This window comes from Nothoprocta perdicaria, unplaced genomic scaffold (assembly GCF_003342845.1).
Source record: "Nothoprocta perdicaria isolate Ctin4 unplaced genomic scaffold, notPer1 scaffold_15, whole genome shotgun sequence".
Classification (NCBI taxonomy): domain Eukaryota; kingdom Metazoa; phylum Chordata; class Aves; order Tinamiformes; family Tinamidae; genus Nothoprocta; species Nothoprocta perdicaria.
In genome coordinates this window covers 2,896,685-2,916,768 of record NW_020454649.1, presented here as the reverse complement: position 1 = coordinate 2,916,768, position 20,084 = coordinate 2,896,685, and the positions used below count along the sequence as shown (strand labels likewise).

At 40.0% G+C, this 20,084-nt stretch overlaps 2 protein-coding genes across 2 annotated transcripts in view; one reads left to right on the top strand and one right to left on the bottom strand.

Moving 5' to 3' along the window:
- Window positions 1-894, bottom strand: part of APIP (APAF1 interacting protein) — a 16,550-nt gene extending 15,656 nt beyond the window's left edge. The window contains exons 1-2 of the mRNA XM_026034770.1: window positions 841-894; window positions 23-256 (exon numbers count right to left, since the gene is read on the bottom strand). Coding sequence (XP_025890555.1) covers window positions 23-256; window positions 841-894 — 288 coding nt within the window. The remainder of the gene's footprint in view (window positions 1-22; window positions 257-840) is intronic.
- PDHX (pyruvate dehydrogenase complex component X) overlaps window positions 262-20,084 on the top strand; it is a 33,870-nt gene continuing 14,047 nt past the window's right edge. The window contains exons 1-6 of the mRNA XM_026034676.1: window positions 262-859; window positions 4,398-4,481; window positions 8,568-8,668; window positions 12,244-12,449; window positions 14,755-14,853; window positions 19,136-19,319. Of these exons, the coding sequence (XP_025890461.1) occupies window positions 4,421-4,481; window positions 8,568-8,668; window positions 12,244-12,449; window positions 14,755-14,853; window positions 19,136-19,319 (651 nt within the window). The 5' untranslated portion in view covers window positions 262-859; window positions 4,398-4,420. The remainder of the gene's footprint in view (window positions 860-4,397; window positions 4,482-8,567; window positions 8,669-12,243; window positions 12,450-14,754; window positions 14,854-19,135; window positions 19,320-20,084) is intronic.

Below are 20,084 nucleotides of genomic sequence, written 5' to 3'. Positions count from 1 at the left end.
GGTGCCGCTGGCAGGGACCGGCCGGCGGCGGTTCCCGGCCCGCCGCTGCCCTCGGCCTGCTCGGTTTCCGCGGCGTGCGCGAGCCCGGCTGCTGCTCTGGGTACTTCGCTTCGCAGCGCTCCGCAGAGCCCTGGCCTGGCCCCCCGCACGGCCCCCGGAGCCGCAGGGTTGGTGCAGGCCGCGGCGACGAGGCTCTGTAAAAATACTGGCTAGTTTCTGGGCAGAGTCCCGCATCCTCAGTGCTGTGTGCTGTGTGCTGTGGAAAACCAAAAACAAGCCGTAGGGGAAGGTCAATTTGAAAGGCCTAATAACCCATCAGTAATTCTGAAATCGAGCAAGCAAGCACAAAAGCCAGAAACCAGGCCAAATCCCTAGGAGGAATAAAGCTGAAAAGGTAACAGCATAAAATGATGGAATTCTTGTCYGGCCCAGGTAGCAAAGAAGTTTTATATAAACAAATGAATGCAAGGAAGAAGAGTTAGCTTGTTACACAGCGAAATGCACACAGGACTGAAGTCTATTGTTGCTGCTTTTGCAGTTAAACAGCCTTAAAATGTTTACACCTGAGGCCATAGCTATGGGTAAGTGCTAGCCTAAGTGAAGGAAATGTTTATTTGTTTGTTTTTTATGATTCTGTTTGTTGCTGTCCTCCGGGAGGGGTGGGATAGATTTGCTTTGCGTAGACAGAACTCTTCTTGACTCAAGTTGGGTGCATGGGAAGAGTGCATCAGAATCGGCCTCCTACCTGCCAGTTTGTTGCCCAGCAGAGGGAATGACCGGGAGGAAGATGCTGGTGTGCACCTGGTGGGAGTGGAAACGCAAACCACGCTACAGACGCACGGGCAGTAGGGTGAACAAGGTGCCAAATAAAGTGCTGCTGATGGCATAGCCCATGGTTAACCTCCGTTATGACCTTCTAGAGGTTTTTCATTTCCTTGTCTTTCACCTGTTGTGCTTAGATGGGCAATGTCATTTTCTTTGAGAAAGAAAATTTTCCTTCCAGCTCCACCACCTGAGACGTTACTTGCTTTGCTGACTGATGATGATGTTCGGAAACTGTTAATGAATCAGAAGACAGAGAGGACAGAGCATCATGTGAAAATTTGGAGTCCGTTAGTGAATAAAAACTGCAAAGAAGAAGTCTCTGTGGATTAGGCTGTAAAGATTGTGTTCGCTTATACACAAATTAAAAGGAACATAGTCACATGGAGCGCAGAGGATGTGATATTTCTTTTAGCAAAGCCCCTATTTAAACAAACAAACAAACTGTTGGAAATGTGACTTGCCCCAAAGCCTCTGATGAAAACAGGGACATAACAAATTTGCTTCTCTTCTTGATTTATTTTAAATGCTGCTTTATTTTTCCATATAGGGTATTTTTCCAAAAGTATAGGGTATCAGCTGGCGAGCAGCTCTGGTGAATGGTAGATGCAGATCCAAGAGGCTGTCGTTGCACTGACGTGATTTCATAGCCCCGAAGGGAAAGCTTGCTAGTTACGGTGCTGTGTTTATTGCCTAGAGCTCGGACCAGGAGGTCGGGAGGTGGGTGGTTGTCACCTTTGCTTGGATTGGGGATGCAGGGCAAGTCGCTGAGTCCTGCTCCCGCCTCTGAGGTAAAACTGAGCGGTGTTGTTAATCTACCTGGCTTATATTCTGTTTATAACAGTTTATGTTCTGTTGTCTGCAGAAAGATCCGAGCAGCCTCCAACTYGCCTACAGAGCGTACCCAGGAGTGCAGTGGGGCACTCTTTAGGAAGTGGCATGTGTTAGCCACTATCATTAAATATTAATTTTTTCTTCATTAGAAAAGTGTGATGCTTTGTGACGCTTTCCTTTTTTTTTCATGAGAGGTACTCACTATTTTTAGCTAGTCCTARATGTTGATGTGAATATGCCTTCCAAAATCACATTTGCCATGCCAAAGTGTGCTGGGCAAGTTAAACAAGCGAAGCAAAGCATTTCTTTATATCACACAAGTTTTCAACTGGTGTGTTATGCGTTCTTTTCTACTTGCTGTTATCTATGCTTTTTGAGTGAAGACAAATTATATACATAGCTTGCRGTACTTAAATCATTGTAGATAAGCATGATTTGATAAATGAATGCACGTATACATTCACCGATTAGTACACATTCAAAGTGTAGTTCATTTACTTATGTTTCAGTTCAAGTTGGGAGGCAACAGCAAGAAACCTGACTTAATTCTTGGGGCAATTGTGGTGAAAGGTACGGGTGTTGTTAGGAGCATTGGATACATTTCTGAGCATGGAAACTGGCAAGTGTTTATGTGTCACRGGAAGATCATTCTGTGAGTGGTTTGGAATTAAGGAATGGAAGGCAGAAACAAATGCGTGTCTATTTCTTCATGAAAAGTCCTGCAGGAACAGGAGCCCTGTGTACACTGGGCTCCTTCCCACAGTTTGTGGGTTTCGGGAGTGCAGYCCTGGTTGTGTTGATCCCCTGGAGACTTTGGCAGATAAATAACTTGCTTCCTGATCTCAGACTCTATTGAAATAGCAAGATTGTTAGCGGCTGCTGAGGTTATTGGGTCTTTGCTGCAATGTGTCCAGTTTGCAATAAAAGAAATTGGTGTTATATCCAGGAAGAATGGAGAAATTCTACTTTTTTTTTCTTTAACATTACCCCACCCCTTAAATATTTATTGCTAAATGCTTCTTTACTCTTTCACAAGTGCTATCGTCTATTCTTTCATAACAGGGTAGCAGTAACGTAGAGACAGTTAAGATCTATGGTCTGGTCTCTGTCCATGGTTACATCTCCATGAAGAAGGCCTCTGTGATGAGATATCTTTTGATCTTTTTAACAGAAATATAAGATCTTGCCACTGAAATACATTTTATCATCTAGGGAAGATTCCACAGCCTAGCACAAAGATGAGGAGGAAGATGTTTGTGGTGGCTTCTGAGGAGCCCCACAGTGTTGCTGGCTGTGCRGTTTGGGGCTCTGAATTGCCATTTCTGTCTTTAATTTTTGAGCTTTGAGTGAATGGGATTATATACTTTGCCWTGTCATGTTCTTAACGCTGCAGTAATTGCAGCCAAGATATCAGTAYCTAACCTCTGGCTAAAAGTCAGAAAGGATTCTGACCACTGCCCGAGTTCGTTCTCTGTTTTCCCCGCTCTCCGTTCCCRCGTGCGCATACCCGTGACCAGCAGCCTGGGGATGGGTGAGTACTTTGAGACACAGCAGAGGAGGCCGTTTGCKCCGATGTGCAAATCCGTACTGCTGGCGCAGTGCACATGTAGAAGAAGAGCTCGAGGGCAGGGCCGGGAGCCCTGTGCCTGGGGTTGGCCGCGCTCCTGGCACGTGGCCGCGCGGCGGCCCGGAGCCCTGGGCCTCACCCTGCGGCTCCCGCTCCCGCCGCGCCGGCCTCTCCTGGGCACCGAGCTGCCTCCGCCTGTTGCTCTTTCCCTTGGGCTCCTCGGCTCTTGCGAGCCTGATGCGTGCRCTGTGAGCTCCCCGTGCTGCCAGCTTGCCACGAGCCCTGGCTCATTCATGTAGTGTCTTGGAGCGCTTGAGCGGCTGGGGCACAGCACGTTACCCAAGGTTTAGCTTAGAGGTCGTACAAGGGAAGCAGAACTAAGCATCTGTAGGGCTACTTCTGGAAGCCCRAGAAAATGGAAATGTGATTTGGCTTAGCACTTATGTCTCTGTTGCATGGGATGCTTTAACTGGCTCGGTATTTGATATCTGTGGTATCTCTGTGGAAGGGAGACAGCAGCACAGCATTAGTAGCTGCTGATCTATTCTAATGCATATTTGTGGGTTTTTTTGGCTGCATTTTTGTCCTCCATACCAACTTCAGCTTGCTTGCAGCCTCAACTCCCAGATTTGAGTTCATGTATTTACATATCTCTCTGTTTACATGTTTATTGGAGAAAGGTTCTCTAACCTTACTTCACTTCAGTCCACCACAGTCTTGTTCAGTACATCAGATTGAGCTGACAGTAACTTGAAATATTAGGTGGTATTATTTTTAATAATGTACYAAGCATGGGTCCCAGGGAAAGTTTTAATTAAATAGTAGTTGAATCAAAGTTGAGACAGCATGAGGATCTGAAGCCCCTAAGTGTTTATATTGTATTTTAAGACAGAGTTTGATTTGCCTGGTAGTTATGTATTATTTATGAGTATTCAAGTTAACTCCTTTTGCATACATAACAGATGAGGTTTACACTCTGTGCTTCTCTGACCTGCATTCGCAGTGCATGTTTGTTTGTAACCTGTAGAAAAGGAACAACTTTTTAGTGAGCGTTCAACTGTTTTTCAGATTTGTAAACTGCTTCAGTCTTATTTGAGTTGAGTTAAGCAGTTAACAGAGGACAAATATACTTTCAGGGTAATCTAATTTAGRTAATCATGTGCTTGTGTTGCAGGTACGCCACCCATTAAAGTTCTCATGCCTGCACTTTCTCCGACGATGGAAGAAGGAAACATTGTGAAATGGTTAAAAAAGGAAGGTAAGATAGATGGGTAAAATAGATAATTTTCTATTGCCACAATTGCTGTATTTTGTTAACTTTTCCAAGCTAGTCTTTGGGAAAAGTTYGTCCTTTCAGCTTGCACCTTAGTAGTATGGAGCAAAAATTTGATAGGTGAGCGTTCTCTTTTTCTAGTGGAATGTGGAATTCTTCACTGGGCTATTCTGCAGCACTGACACTGGAAAGTCATCTGGTTGCTTTGTTTAGTTCATCTAAAGTTCATCTCTCCCTGTCACATCTAGTGTGTTACTGGAGCTCAGTAATTTTGTCTGAGAGCCTTTGATTTGGGGCAGGCTCTCTGCTTTGTTTTTCCAATATATTAGAAAGACATAGTATTTTTATAGTTATTTAACAACTGCAAAGCAAGTAAGTTATTACTYTCCTCCAAATGCTTAAATTATAGTCTACTCTGAAAGCTGAAGAGGCGCTTGTAAGCTAGTTAATTTTCATGATAGGATATTTTGGAACCTCAGTTAGTTTCAGCTGTCTGCACTATGACACCTGAAGAGAAACTGACCCCTACTTTGCTCATAGTGTGTTTTAGACATTTTGCGGGTGATGGAAAGGCAGTGATTTTATGCCTTCGAGGTCCTTACATAGTGGTCATGAGATTTTGCTTGTAAAACTTGTGTTAAGAATTTCTGAAGAGTTTACTTGGAAAAATACAGCGTGTCAATCTGTAAAATGTATTTGCTCCATGTTAGCAAAGCTTGAAGCTTCAGTTAGTAAAGTAGCAAGTCCAAGATTATGTAGAGAGGAAGGAACAGCTGGAAATCCTTTTCTGATCATTAGTCGTTATTAATTTATCCATTAAACATATAAAAATCTTGTTTTTTGTGTGTTGTTTTGTGATTTAAAGTGTTTTAGTAGTAAACGACATCGTTGGAGGAGTTGAAATGAATTTAATTTTGCTCTGTATCACAAACTTAACATCAAATCTTACTGGTGAATGGTCTTAGATATAAACCACATTAGGATTTCCTCTGCTCTACTTTCTCTTTAGAAAAAAGACTAAAACTGAATATTGGATGCTGTCTTAATTGACACATCTGTGGCCATAATTAGTTCCTCTGAACGTTATTTTCTCAGTCAACCTGGAATTAATATAATGATGATATAAGAAAATGGAGACATAAGTTTTGGAGAAAAGAGCCAAGTGATCTATTGCTTCTGCTCTCACTGCAGAGCAGAACCACAACATCYGTCAGTGTGTTGGTCATCTACGTTAGTGAATCTAAATGTTTGATAATTTTATATACGATAAAATGAAATAAGTACCTGGGAGTACTTGAGAGGAGAAAGCTGCAGGCTGTGCCTGACCAGCAGGGGCCAGTAGAATRCTGCTGCTATCATCACTTTCTCTGCTCTTTGTGTAGAAATCAAATGTTTTCATTTTATGCGTTGGAGGAGAGGCAGATGATTTCACTCTAGCAAAAGGAAAAATGCTGCATTTAATTGACAGCTTTACTACTTTCCTCTCATCATTAATGCTGCTTCATATCAATTCCTCAGGGTAATAAAGATGGATACTTAAAAATAAAACTGTGTTTCTAAAACCGGTATTTATTATGCATGAATTTAGTGTTGATGAAAGATGATAGACTGGCAGCCCTGGAGACTAAAGCCCTCTTGTTCTCGTGGGCAGAAAACAGACTACGCAGCAGTAGTAGCTGTTTCCTTGTACAGTGTAACCTGACCTTCTTCTGAGACACAACCTCCGGGGCCTTCAGTCTCTATACCCAGTCAGCTTTAATTTGGTTTGTGAAGAGTACATCAAGAAACACAGTTTGTCTTATGATTTGGGCACTTCTCTGCTAGTGACCGGAAGGAGGCTATGGCCAGTAGCCCATTGCATCCGACCCCCAGAGGGAAACTGCTTCAGCAGAGATCCCGATCCCTGAGTCTCGCTGTGGGAAATGAATCACAGGGTGCACGTGCACCCCCACGTGTGCACAGGACTTCCAGTGTTTGCTGTGGAACAGCTCTGAGAGCTGCCATCTCGGCAAATCCCTTTGTCCTATGTTGTTTTGTTTGTTCTCAACAAACCTCTTTTTTTTTTCTTTTCTTTTTTTTTTTTCCTTTAATTTACTCTGTTTGGAAATCTGATTTGTAATTAACATGGGAAAGGGCATCAGGAGGCATGAGCTGTTGTTTCTGTTGCAATTAGGTACTGAAACACATGAGTGTGTATGTTTGTTTTGATTTGAAGGCTACTGTGAAATAAGGAAAAAGTGGTTTGTCCAGGTACATGAAGGCTTTGGCTTTTCTCCCCTGCTCAAGGGAATTCTTCACAGGTGTCTGTAAACAGCCCGATGCACCAAAATTAGGAGATTTCATTCATGCATCCATTTTCCATGATGTATTTACTTTGGCTAACTTGCACTGTTGGAGTTACTACTGTGCTTTGTGGTGCAAAGCATTTACAGTGATTGCAGGCAGGGGACAGGGGTTGAGATATGGAGTGGAGGAGCTTTGAGCTTGCCTGTCTTTGTGCAGGAGGTTATGGAATTTACACAACAACTGGATTTCTTAGCATCTACCAAAGACTTGCTTAGCAGTCTGATGTACCAGGCCATTTGAATTAATCGTCTAGTGGAATTAAATCACTGATATCAACCCTAGAATACAGGATTTCTTTCATAAATTGTTTATGCTCTAATTAATGCAAAGTGCAATGTGGCAATTAGGTTATTACATTAAGTACTCAAGTGTTTGTGGCCTCCTTTGCCAAGCTTCAGAATAGGAACACTTTTGACTTGAAAAATTGGATGTTCTGTAATTGACTGAGGTTTGAATGTTTCACTGTTCACCACTAGAGAGGTCACAGGAATGGTAATATACCTGTTTTTTTGTTTCTTTCCATTCAGATAGTCCTAAACCAGGAAGTAAGGGAGATGATTTATTTCTCTTAGCTAAATGATTGCAACTGAATAAATGGTTGTATGGTTGGTGAATAAATAAATAAATGGTTGCAACATGTAAACCTRTAAATAGAGTTTTTCTTCATATACTTGAACACTGCAGACAGTGGCAGGAAGAATTGAGTTGAATACTTAAACAGATAATACTGTGGCAGCATTTATAGTGCTGGTGGGTTATTAAATTCTTAATATTAAAAATACATTCATGAGTTAGGTTTATATTTATTATACTGCTTTTTGAGTACTCTGTAAGGAACGATGGAACTGTAAGGAACTATTCTGCTGGAGGCCGAAACATTCAACAACAGGATCAAGGTTTTCTAGTGTAGTGTCAGCTTAATGCTGACTGTCCAGTTGTGTTCATCTGCTGAGTGAATCCAGACCCATAACATTTTTCTCATGCACTAACAGGTTGACATATTCCTTGAGAGCAGAAGAAAAGATGCTTAGGGCAATTCTGCCTATAGACTTGTGTAATATAATAGAAAAAGYTACTTCTAACACTTATGGATATTTTTATTTCACAAAGTTGTGGGGGTTTTTTTAATGTTTTGCTGGCTATATAAGAGACTTAGGAAGCAAACGTGGGGTGTGGGGTTGCCATTTGAAGCAATTCAATTTTTATTTGTATATATTTAATAGTGTACATACAAATCAGGGAACTTTCAACCCTGTCAGTCTTTGGAGCACCATGGTAATACTTAGTAACAGAAACTGTTGTTTGTGATGAGTATCTCAGAAATCTCAGCAGTAGCTTTCTCTGGTTTATGGCTGGCAATGAAAATGGAGGGTTGCGGGTTATATTCCTGCTTATGCTCCTGATTTGTCATCTCGTGTAACTCAATTTCATTGTGTGTTGGCTTCCWCTTAGAAAAATCTACTTAAAAGGTGGCCATTTGAAATTCAGTGAATTACCGATCAGTGCTCTGCTGCAGCACTCTTCATCTCTGAATCATCATGTTTTTAGTTGAAAATGAAAGATGATACAAATTAATGATTTTTTTTATGGATATCTGCTACTCAGGGAATGTATTAAAAGTGTAAAACGTTGGTATCAYAGGTTTAAATGTCTCTGTCTCTGTAATCAAGTAGATTCAAAAGGAAGTTTAGACTAAGTGTTCCTAAGTTCTGTTGCGTTTTGCAGGTGAAGCAGTGAACGCCGGAGAYGCGTTGTGTGAGATTGAAACGGACAAAGCAGTGGTTACCATGGAATCCAGCGATGATGGCATCTTGGCTAAAATACTGGTAGGGATTTGGTCGTTTTGTAATTTGTCTTGTATTACTTAGGTTCTGTTTGGCCTGAAATCCTGCTCTGCACCAAGATAGGAGCAGTAGCAACTAGACTGCGTGGATTAGGATGAAGGATTTGGTTTGGATCTGCGCTGCTTAAGGCTTGCCTTTTAGTCRTGTGTAAGAAGGCATTATCGTAGAAGTCTCACACTGTAAATTTCTCTATTGCTCTTTGTTTTGGTTTTCTGCAAGAGCTCCGACTGCAGAGCAGTTGCAGTTCTTCCTTAAACCACTTGGCTTTATGGTACAAGACTTCATCACTCATCATAAATACATCCCTGTTAACATTCTGCTTGCTTTTATATGCTGTTTCCATCTTTCATATGCAAAGCTGGGCCTTAAAAGGATGTTTTAATCCACTATATATCTCACAGCATTAATCAGGCCTGTACATTATAGGGTTTTGTTTTATTTCTCTTTCATATAGAGTTAACTACCATGCTTAACTAAGCGATGGCGAGAGGTAGGGTGTGTGGTCTCCACTACGTTTCAGCAGGCAGATCTGAGTACCTTGGGCCTGGGTCTGCACTGTAGAGCAGTGAATGTCTTCTAGAATCCATAGCATTTTTCAGTTAGGGGCCTGGGCCTTCATATGCTGTGAATTGTTAACACCATCAGGAATCGTTAACCAACGTTTCCTGGTASCCCAGGAGGGACAAAACCATTCATAGAGACTTTTCGGCAGCATTCACAGCCTGTGATTGGGCTCTTCTTTGGTGTGAAAATTGCTCTCCTTGCAGAACAGTAGCATGCAATTAAAAATAATATTAGCGAGTAGGTGGTGAGATGCATGCAGGCTTCCAAATGTTTTCTGTTGTTTTATTATTAGTTTGGGGGTTATGTTTTGCCTCACTGGAATTTTAAGCTTAAGAGTTATTTCGCTATCTAAATAGAATGTTCTCCAATTTAGGCACTCGGTTCATGAGAGTGTTTTTGTAATTGCCACTGCCAGTTTCCTAAGGTAAATGTCCTGCTTCGAGGAATTTACCGTATAGGTTTTCATTAACTAAATGTTCATTAATATGACCCGGGGAGACGTGTGTGTGTGTTGAGTTTTCTCTTTTTTTCCTGAGATCCTYTATGTTCTATAGTGGAAACATTTTTGCCATTTAAAATTGCTGTTTAGGGAAACATTTTACCATTAGCATGCTCCCCTAGGGTAGAAACATCTTACCATTTTAATTTTACCTTTATTTAAAATAATATGAAAGGCTCTTTAAAATGGTTATTTTTTTGTTTTGCATAATCTGTTTAAAGGGATATTAACTCATAGTGAGCATACCAATGTTGTTAGGGTTTTTTTTTTTCTTAAAATATTTGAGGATGATTGTTTCACAGCATAAGGATAACTTAAGAATCTGATTTCAGTGTGAAGTGTGAAACATTGAAATGTTTCCTTTTAAATTAGAAAATTCTAGTCTTCCTAATTAATGGAGGCCTAATATCAGGTTATAAATATTTTGTAAAACACAATGCATCTGAAATGCAGGAAGAAAAAGAAATAAGGATTCCGCGTACTTAGGGGAAATGAAGTTAAAATATTTTTAGAATTCAAAGTTGTGTAAAAGCTAAGTAATGAGTTCTTGTCAATCTTAAATTTAAGATTTTAATTAACGCACCTCTATTGGAATCGATTGTTCTTCAACCATTTTAATMCTGTTTTTGATCCAAGAGCAACTATAAGAAATTTGAGATCTTTCTAACTTTGCACAATATTCCAAATCATTATGTGGAGATGATATCCAGTCTTCTGGTCCTATTTCTGAGCATGAGTGCTCAGAACAACTCTGTGTAGTTGCTGGACTGTTACCTAAAAAACAAATAYGTTTTTTCTGTAATTTTGCATTAAAACATGTGTCAGACATTGCCCTGTAAATATTGCTCTGTATAAATGCAACTTTTGGTAATGAGACTATTAAAAAACTTAATTGCAAAGTAGTTGCTAATTACTAGAACATTTGTCACAGACATGTATGTATTAATAGACCCCTAACATATCTTTTTTTTCAACCTCAAAGAACTATTTTRAAAAATCTTATCCCTTTTATTCTGCGTTTATTCTGTTGTAATTCTCCAGACTTTCTCTAACAGTTGGTGTTGAAAGTTGGCGCTCTCACCTGGTTTATATAGTCCATCTATTTCTTCAGCCCTTCAGGGAGGGAAACTTCTGGGATAAATGTAACACACATGCCACCCTTCTCATGTCTTTTTTTTTTTTTTTTTTTGTCTACATTGATTCATGCTTAGTTTGTAATCCTGTAATCCTATGCAGTCTTGAAGCCTTTTCTGCCGAAGAGATCTGTCTATCTAGTTATTTTTCATATTCCTGATGATTAAGTAAGGTAGGTTGTATGTGCACTAGGTTCAAGCTGCTKTTTTATTTGATTATGAGTGGCAGTAATTTGATATGAATAGCTGGCAGCAGCGTTTTCATGGAGAGACACAAATCTACTTATTAATGGGCCTAGAAATTTTCAGCATTAGCCTAATAAGTTCAAGAATTTTCATTGCCCTTCTGTGTCCCCGGGTAGTTTAAATTCATCTGAATAAAAACAAGGCTTGACCGACACTTCAGACTTTTTTTCTCTCAGATGAAGCTCAGAATATTAATGAGAAGAATGCAACAAGAGATCAGTACAAGAAGTATTGATCTGAGAGCTCTTTCATGTAATGGTTGCTATTAAAGAATAAGAGTTGCACTGAAGTTAACCCGGTGTTTGCGGGTGGGAAGGGAACGGGGCTGACAGAAATATGGAATGTTTTATCAGAACATACTCAGATTGCCTCTCCTCTACCTACTTTGGTCTAGTGTCGGCCCCTCTGAGGGGAGGAGGAAAATGATATGAAATATGAAATGCTCTAGTTTGAGAGTTAGTGCCAGACAGCAAACCTAGGTAAGAGTAATGCAGTTCAGTGTTTGCATCTGCCTGTTAGAGCCTGTGCGGTTACAGCATTCTGTCCTCTAAGACACCTATTGAAAGTAATTAGAAAACTGTGCTACCTGATACTCTATATTTTTGCTTTGTGACTTTTTTTCCAGTTTTGCAGATGTCTGGTAGTGGTTTGCAAAATGTCGGTGTTGCAGATACACTTTCAGACAAGGGTTTGGCTTCCTGGTGGAGATTTAATGTCCARCTCCTTGGTTTAGAGATCTGTTTGGGCCAATATGGTCTAACTTGTCTAACTCTTGGCTACCTGGGGTCCTGAAAGGCTGTTTCCCACCTGGGCAGGTGCCCTGGGAATGTTACTGCCCTTGAGAGGCTCTGGTACTCAGCAGCCTGCAACTTACCTCGAGTTCTGAGTCCTGGCTTCAGGTGTATGGGGTGGTTCATACTTCTCCATACTTCATATTAGCAACTGCTGTTGCTGTTTTCATTATTGATAGGAGCGAGAAAACTGAAGGTGTTTTCCTGACAAAGGGCCATTAAGATGACTGAAATTTTCACATCTACCCTTTTTTAGTCAGACTAGTGTGTAGCGTGAAGTATGTAACTTACGTTAACTTAATGTTCTTGTTGCCCTAAATTTAGGTGGAAGAAGGAAGCAAAAACGTTCGCTTGGGCTCGCTGATCGGCCTGCTCGTGGAAGACGGGCAGGACTGGAAGGCGGTTGAAATCCCGGCGGATGCTGGTGCCCTGTCCCCTCTGGCTCCAGCAGCTGCTGCTCCTACCTCAGCTCCCGCAGGCCCTTCAGTTTCAGCCCCTCCTAAGCTGGAGCATCACCCTGGGAAGCTGCAGTGAGTTTCTGTGTGCACGCTGAAAAGGAACTCTAATTTAGTTAGACCAGTAGAGCTTTACAAAAAAAAAAAAAACCTTTGAAATCAAATAGTCTGTCTCCTATTTCATTTAGTGTTAAACTGTTGTTTAAGAGGCTGTTTAAGTGCATATGGAGTGTTAAACTTTGCACAGTTTTTTTTTTTTTTTTTTAAGCCCAGTATATCAATTCAGAGGCTTCTTAGGATGGSTTCTGTGGGTAGGCTTTTATTTTGATATGTGATGGCCTTATGAAGGTTTCTAATCTTGAGATGAGGGAAAAGGTTGTCTTCCTGTATGACAGACACTGATATTTATGCATCAGAAGGCGAATTTACCTATTGTTACCTATAGCTATAAAAAAGAACAAACAGCAAATGTCACACTCCAAAACCCTTCCAAGCGCTTATACTCTTTGATAYTTAAAACAAATTTATCTCTCTCACCTCTAATGAAGTAATGTGGAAAATACCAGACTGGGCTGAAAGGACCATGAGCAAATATTTTAGAAGGGGAATAAATTAAGCCCAATGTCCTGGCCATGTATCAGGAATGTATAAATTGCTAGTCTCTGCAGATTTTTCCTTAAAATATTGCTGTCAGTAATACTGACCGAAGAGTTTTGTTCATAACCATTATGTGGCTTACTGTTGATAGTCAGAGTCTTCATCATAGATTTTTATGTAGTCCTGGTTGTTTTGTTGTTTAGTATCAGTACCAAGTCAAATACTATGCAATTCCTATTTAGAGTTGATTGCACTTGCATCTAAAAGCTGTGATATTGCAGCCTACTGAAGGGAAGAATAGGGAACTGTGATTTTTGGTAACATGTGTTCTGTTTGGTTTGTGGCAGTTTTGGGGGGGGGGGGGCGTGTATTAACCTCTTTGACTTTATGTGTCTGAATTGCAATGTTTACCTCTGTTATCAGCATTTACACTSTTTTAACAAAGGTGGAAGACACATGGAAACAGCTAACTGAGGTCATTGCCCAAATGTTACCTTGTAGCATTACAGGAGGAAGTACTTAAAAGGATTAAGTCTCCCAGGATTCAAGAATGGAATCACATGAACATCAATGCATTAATGACTTTTTTTTTTTTTAATCTTTTTGGACAAGGGTTAATGGACAGTTTTTAGATTTAGTTGKGGTGCAAATATTGTCTCCTTTAGGAAGTAATGAATGGAAGCTACTGGAGTGGGTCCAGTGAAGTGTCAGTTAGGTGATTAAGGGACTGGAGCATCTCTCATATGGGAGAGCTGTGACCCCTTAAGGTGAAGGGCAAGCTGAGGGGGAATCTTATGGGTATAAATATCTTGAGGGAGAGGGTAAAGATTATGGGGCCAGACTCCTTTCAGTGGTGCCCACTCATGGGGCGAGAGGCACAAACTGAAACATGGGAAATTCCATCTGAATCTAAGGAAAACTTTTTTACTATAGGGATGACTAACAGGTGGAACCAGTTATCCAGGGAGGCTGTGGAGTCTCCATCCTTGGAGATATTCAGAAATTGTCTGGACACCAGAGCAGCCGGCTCTAGGTGACCCAGCTTGAGCCTCATGCTGTCTAAAGGTGTCTTCCAAACCCAACCATTCTGTGATTCTCTTCTGTTCTGAAATTTGGGCAAAACACTTGAAACTACGTACTTAGTATTTAACCAAAAGGTTAACACTTTTGTGTCTAGGAGTGTTGAAATCTCTTAAATCCGTTGTCTATTTTTATTTATTTATTTATTTTGGCTGGGCATCGTTTCTGCCTGGAATGTTACTACTAGGCATATCCTGCCTGGGCATATCCTGCCCAGGACAAAATGACAGGCACATATTTACTAGTATATATGATAATTTAAATATTTGACTGTAAGAGAGTTTGATATTTAATCTTTTAAAGCAAGTACTGAATCATGCAGCTATATTTGTATGACTTTTGCTGTCCAAAAGACTTCAAGAGTTTTGATCAATTCTATAAAATAAATTTAGAAGCTGAAATAGAAGCTAGAATAAAGATAATGGCATTATTAAAACTAGTCTAAATTAATGATGCTACTGCAACTGCCCAAACAAATAAGAGATGAGTAACTCGGAGATCTTGTACTAGAGCTTGATGAAGGAGCTCAGTGTGACCTCAGTGTTAGAATCACAGTCTTTTTGCAGATCGCTTTCCCAGGAGTCTTTTTCTCTGGTTCTGAAATACAACATATGGTGTATTTAATCATTTCTTTTGATATACAGTAGATGAAAGGAATTAATGTTATTGTTACTATAGCTTATTTTCCTCTTCATTTCTTTAGGATTCGCTTAAGTCCTGCAGCTCGCAACATTCTRGAGACTCATGGACTAGATCCAAGCAATATTACACCTACAGGGCCCCGAGGAATCTTCACGAAAGAGTAAGTAGACAGTGCAATAAATCAATAGCCTTTTATCCTTTACTTCTTCCTTTGAACCTAGAAGATTTTCATGAACTTTTTTGAGCAATCAGAATTTGACCTACACAGACCTTGTTAGCTTCCATAGCTTTGGTGCTGCAGAAAGAGGCAGATCAATGTAACTTGCAGCTGAATAGAGAAGTAAACAGTGGAAGTCTGTTGCTTTTTCCATTTTTTTCCCTTTTTTTTCCTATCTATATTACCAAATTTGGGTAAAATAGAGAGTTGGATGGATAAAATATCATGTTGTAACAGCAGAACGTTATCAGAAAGATTTGTTAATTATAGAAGTGTAATAGTAATTTAAGGTGTATGACTAGTCTGTGGCAGGTGGAAACCCTCTAGGATTTTGAGCCATCTAATTAACGTTCCCTCATTCCCTGCTTGTCATGGAGATGCAGTAAAGATTTTTCTGTGGCTGTAATAATTATCTAACTAGCGTAAAGATTTTGACTTTGAAATGTCAGTTTTAAGATACAGGCTGCAATTTAAACCATTCCTTTGAAAAAATATTAGAATCTGTAGATGATGCTATTAGGTACAGTTTGAAATTAAACATTGCTAGAGTTTGTTTGTTTGTTTGTTGAGAGCTGCTACAGATATTTAGTGGAATACTTTTTCTAACATGAGTCTCAAGTTAGCAAAGTGTGTGCCATGTTACACAGCTGCGTGACTCTCAGTTTCATTTCTAAGGATGCTGCCAACTGAAGCCTTTGGGGCAGTGTTGCCAGTTTAAATAATGAGCGTTGAGCTGGGGTCACTGGATTACAAGCAGCAAAGGAAGATAATATAAGCTGTGCAAGCAAGTAGGCTCTTCCCYCCTGCCCAGCTTTCTGTATTTAAGTTGACATAAAACTTACTGTAACAGCAATAGGAGGCGTCACCTGAGAGCTTTCTCTGTCCGAATGTGCTCCCTTAGCAAGCTGGTATTTCATTTTCTCTACRTGTGTATTTCTGTGCAAGGCAATTTCTCTGCCTTTCTCTTCTTGCTTGGTTGCGCTGTTTGTAGCGGCAAGGCAGTATTCCTCCCTTCTTCCCTTTAGTGCCTCTGTGGCACAATGGATGAATGTATTGAAGATCGAGCTCAGTATTTTATCAGTCACAATTAGATTCATTTGACTTACTAATTTTTACTTTTGAATCTGTGACTTCTCTCATCATTTTGAATTATCACAAATATGCTTGCAGTGGGTAATGAGCCTTCTCTTCGCTCAGCTCTCTGAAGGCTGTCATTTCTTAYCTTTTCCAAAGTGCCATGTAGACAGATAATTATTCACTGCCTTCTCAGTACAGATCTCCATTACTGACTGCAGCCCTGCCTGCGACCCTCTACGTGTTACAGAGTAAGCTTTCCTTGGGCCTTCACTTGAAACCGGATCTATTGAGTACTGTTCTGTTTCTGATACTGACTTCCAAGTTTGATTGTTCATGGAATTCCATATCTACTGAATAGATTAATTAGTTTGTAATTTTGCACAGCGAAAAGGTGCCATTTTTGAATAGTAGAATAATATTTAATTTAACTTGCATAATGCTCTTAGTAATCTGTAGTAATCAGTTTCTCATCCAAATTAGAAATTAAAATTCCTAATAAAATCAGGAATACAAAATTCTTTCATTCAATGTCAGTGACCCTTGGCTTGATCTTATATCCCTGTTATTTTTTGTTTCTACCTTTGAGGTATTGTATAGGGCTGTAAATGTAACTGAGTTTCCTGATGGGAACTTTCAGTGCATTTGGCCCTGCCTGTGTTGATAACAGGTTTTCAATTATGTTTTGCACTTGAAATATTTTTTTCATTCACCTTGAATAGTATTGACTTTGTAACTGATAACAGGCACAATCAGTTATCTTTCTTAAGGGCAGTGAAGATTCTTAAGGAGCTCTTGTCTGTCCCTGATGGTTTGGTCCTTGTCTACCTTTAAGCCTGGTTCTTTCTAGTTCTCCTAATTCTCAGGGAATTCCTGGAAGTCTTGAAAATGGAAGTGCCTTGAATTCATTGGTAATTTCTTTGTTTACTAGAGTGACTTTCAAGCTTCCCTTCAGCTTATATATTAAGAAGAATTGCTGCTGTGAGATATCTTAYAAAACTTGTCCCAAAAGTAATTTTAATACTTTATGCCAACTTACTTATCTACCATCTTCCTTACTATGTACCTCTTGTGGTTGGAGAGCAGAACTTGTACCCAGTGCATTATTTTGTGGTATTGAGTGAACACAGTCTTTGAATTGTGTGTAGGTTCCCAAATGCCCCCCAGGAGTTTGTRTTCAAAAATCAGCCTTGAAAATGCAGCCTCTTGAGAACGTGCAGTGGAATCTGGTTTTGTGCATTCCCGCCTAGCGAGGCTCTTGGCCACCATCAGAGGCCTCATTCGCCTGGGTACAAGTGCCACCCTCTGCTGCCTCCCCCGGCGCAGTGATAACTAGAAAATCCGTAAGTGGCACCTTCTCCCTCTTGCAGGGAGCCTCCTCTGAGCTGAGCAATGGGGTGCTTCGGGGGAAGACGACTGAGACAACTTAATAAAAGCAGCTGCCACCAGGGGATGCTCTCTGCTCTTCTTTTGCTTGTCCTCTTTCTCCATTCCTGTGCTGTGTTGAGAGGGTTTTTTCTACAGCAGTTCCAAAGGAACCATGTGGGCAACCCTTCTGAATTCAAATGCAATATCTACCTGCTCGACTTGCACAGAATTTGACGTGCTTTGATGTATCCTCCAGCTCTGCTTATTTGCAGGCTCCCGGTCTTGCACCTGTGGCTTTCATAACATTGTTATGCCTCCTCTTAATCAGCTAAATCACGTGAAACCCACTGTAAGAAATTTACTGTCTTGTACTCACTCATGAGTTTCACCGACCAAGAGAATCTTGGAACAGATTCTATGTGGCTGATGAGGATTTCAGGTGGCACTGTGAAAGCTACCAAAATCACTAAAGCATTCTGGCTTGGCAATAGTAGGTAGGAGCATGTTTGCTATGTCATTTGCATTATGGAATGTGGAAGTAGTTTAAAACCTTTCCTTTGTTTTGAAATACATAAAAAGTTACAATGTCTTTATTCTGTGTATAAGTGATACAGCAAGCAGATGGTCCTACTACTATCAAGTTAAAGTGCTCAACCAATATTTGGTAGCTTCTAATATGTTAACTAGGAGTGTTGCAATATGTCATGTAATTACTTTGTGATTTCCTCTGAATTTTAATGCTGTGGGATGATTTTCACTTAGTGAAAATTAGAATTTCCCCCATTATAGTAGTTACATTAAATACTTATTTTATCATAAACACTTTTTATTAGTTTATAATAAACACTTAAGCACTTATTTTACATGAATTTCAAAACCAAATTTGGCTGACATTTAAATTTGGCAAAGCAAGTAATAACTTTATTAGCAGTGACTGCCTTCTGAGGTCATTCTGTTTTTAATATTATTTGCTGAAGTAGGTATTTGAGGATAAAAGAATAAATAGGAGCAATTCAGCTCCTATGAGTAATTGGTATTGCACAGAACAAAAGGAGCTTTTTATCAGACTGTGCCCACGAGAGGGTAGTTTTTGTGGTGGTGTCTTTACACATCACTGTAAAGACCCTTGGAGAATGCTTACACAGCAGACACGGTTCAGGCATATGTGGAACTGAATCAGATGCTATTCAGTTTTGGTCCTTGGTTCTTTAGTGACCTGCTGATACCTTTTAAATAGAATATGATATATTTGAGCATTTTTATTTCAGAAATGTGTAAAGACATGAATGGCAAATGTATGGCTTAATTTCCTTTGAGCATTATTTATTAAATAGCATTGGGAACCTATCACAACTAATTGATTGCATGAATGCAAGTGATCACAAATAATAAATGAAATGACTTTTATTTGAGCCTCAGAGGTAGACTGAATTACCGTGATATTGATGAGAATTGTTAACAAAATGCACAAATTACTGTGGACTGACAATTGGTGAAAATGGATATTATGCATCTCAACATAAATGCTTTTTATTAGCACATATTCTAACGCTTTCATTCGGAGAAATTGAGAATTTTTTTTTTGATGACTCTCGTGACATCTTGATTTTTTTCATAAATTGCTATCAATTAAAAATAATCACCTTTTTAACGTTTGGTTTGACAACAGAATTTCAAATGTAACAAAGCGGCTAATTAGACAGTGATAAAATAATAATACTTTGGCAATTTTTGAAATAGCTTCCTTTTTTGGTCAGTATTTCCCTGTCTGTTTAATCCCTAGGGATGCTCTCAAACTCCTGCAAGAGAAGCAGAAGGGCAGACGCAGTGAAGTGCGGGCCGCGGCTCCGCCGGCGCCTCCCCAGGCCACCACGGTGCCTTCTGCTCCACCGGCAACAGCTGGGACTTCCGCTTATCCAAGGCCAGCAGCTCCACCACTTTCCACACCAGGAAAACCTCCTCCACCGGTAACGTTTCTGTTAAGTCCTCAACTTTTTTTGCAGCTGAATGTTGTCACTGCTGCCTGTGTATCTATAGGAGATGTGCAGAGAAGGAAGGAAACTGAGGCTACACAAATGCCAAGACCAGTGCTTGCAATTTTAGCATGTATAAATAATTCTACAGCAGTGTAATTCAAACTGCAGAACTCTCAGAAATACAATCTACTCGATAGTTTGTGTCATTTGCAAACTGAAGCTGTAAAAAAGTTTGCATTGCTTTTCTGCCTAGAAAGAGGCAAGTCAACTGCTTATTTTAATCCCCGAAGAGGAAGATGCAACTGGTTTAAAAGTCAACAGTGCAACTATTCCCCCTAATTCCTGGAGGATGAGTATGTTTCTCCAGACCCTGGAGAGGCATGAATCCTGCTTTATTTTTGTGTTCATTTCATTCATTCATTCATTTTCATTCAATACAGGTAACGTCTGTTGATGGAAGGTCAAGAAATGAGGCTGGGAAGGACTTAGTGGTGCAAAGAGTATGTTGCATACTCTAGTATGTAAATACAGCTTGTTTGTTTCTCTGAAGTGTTAAATCTAGCCTGGATTTATTCTAGGCTGTAAAACAAACCTATCTTTTCTCTATATAATCTGCTTCATTGATCTGTATACAATATACTGTAATTGCACATTCCCTGATATAAATCATATTAATTTCAGTAGTTGAAATACRTTGCTTTTGATATTTAGGAGTTGTTCCACATCAGGAGGAGATACTGCTAATGCATCAAGAAG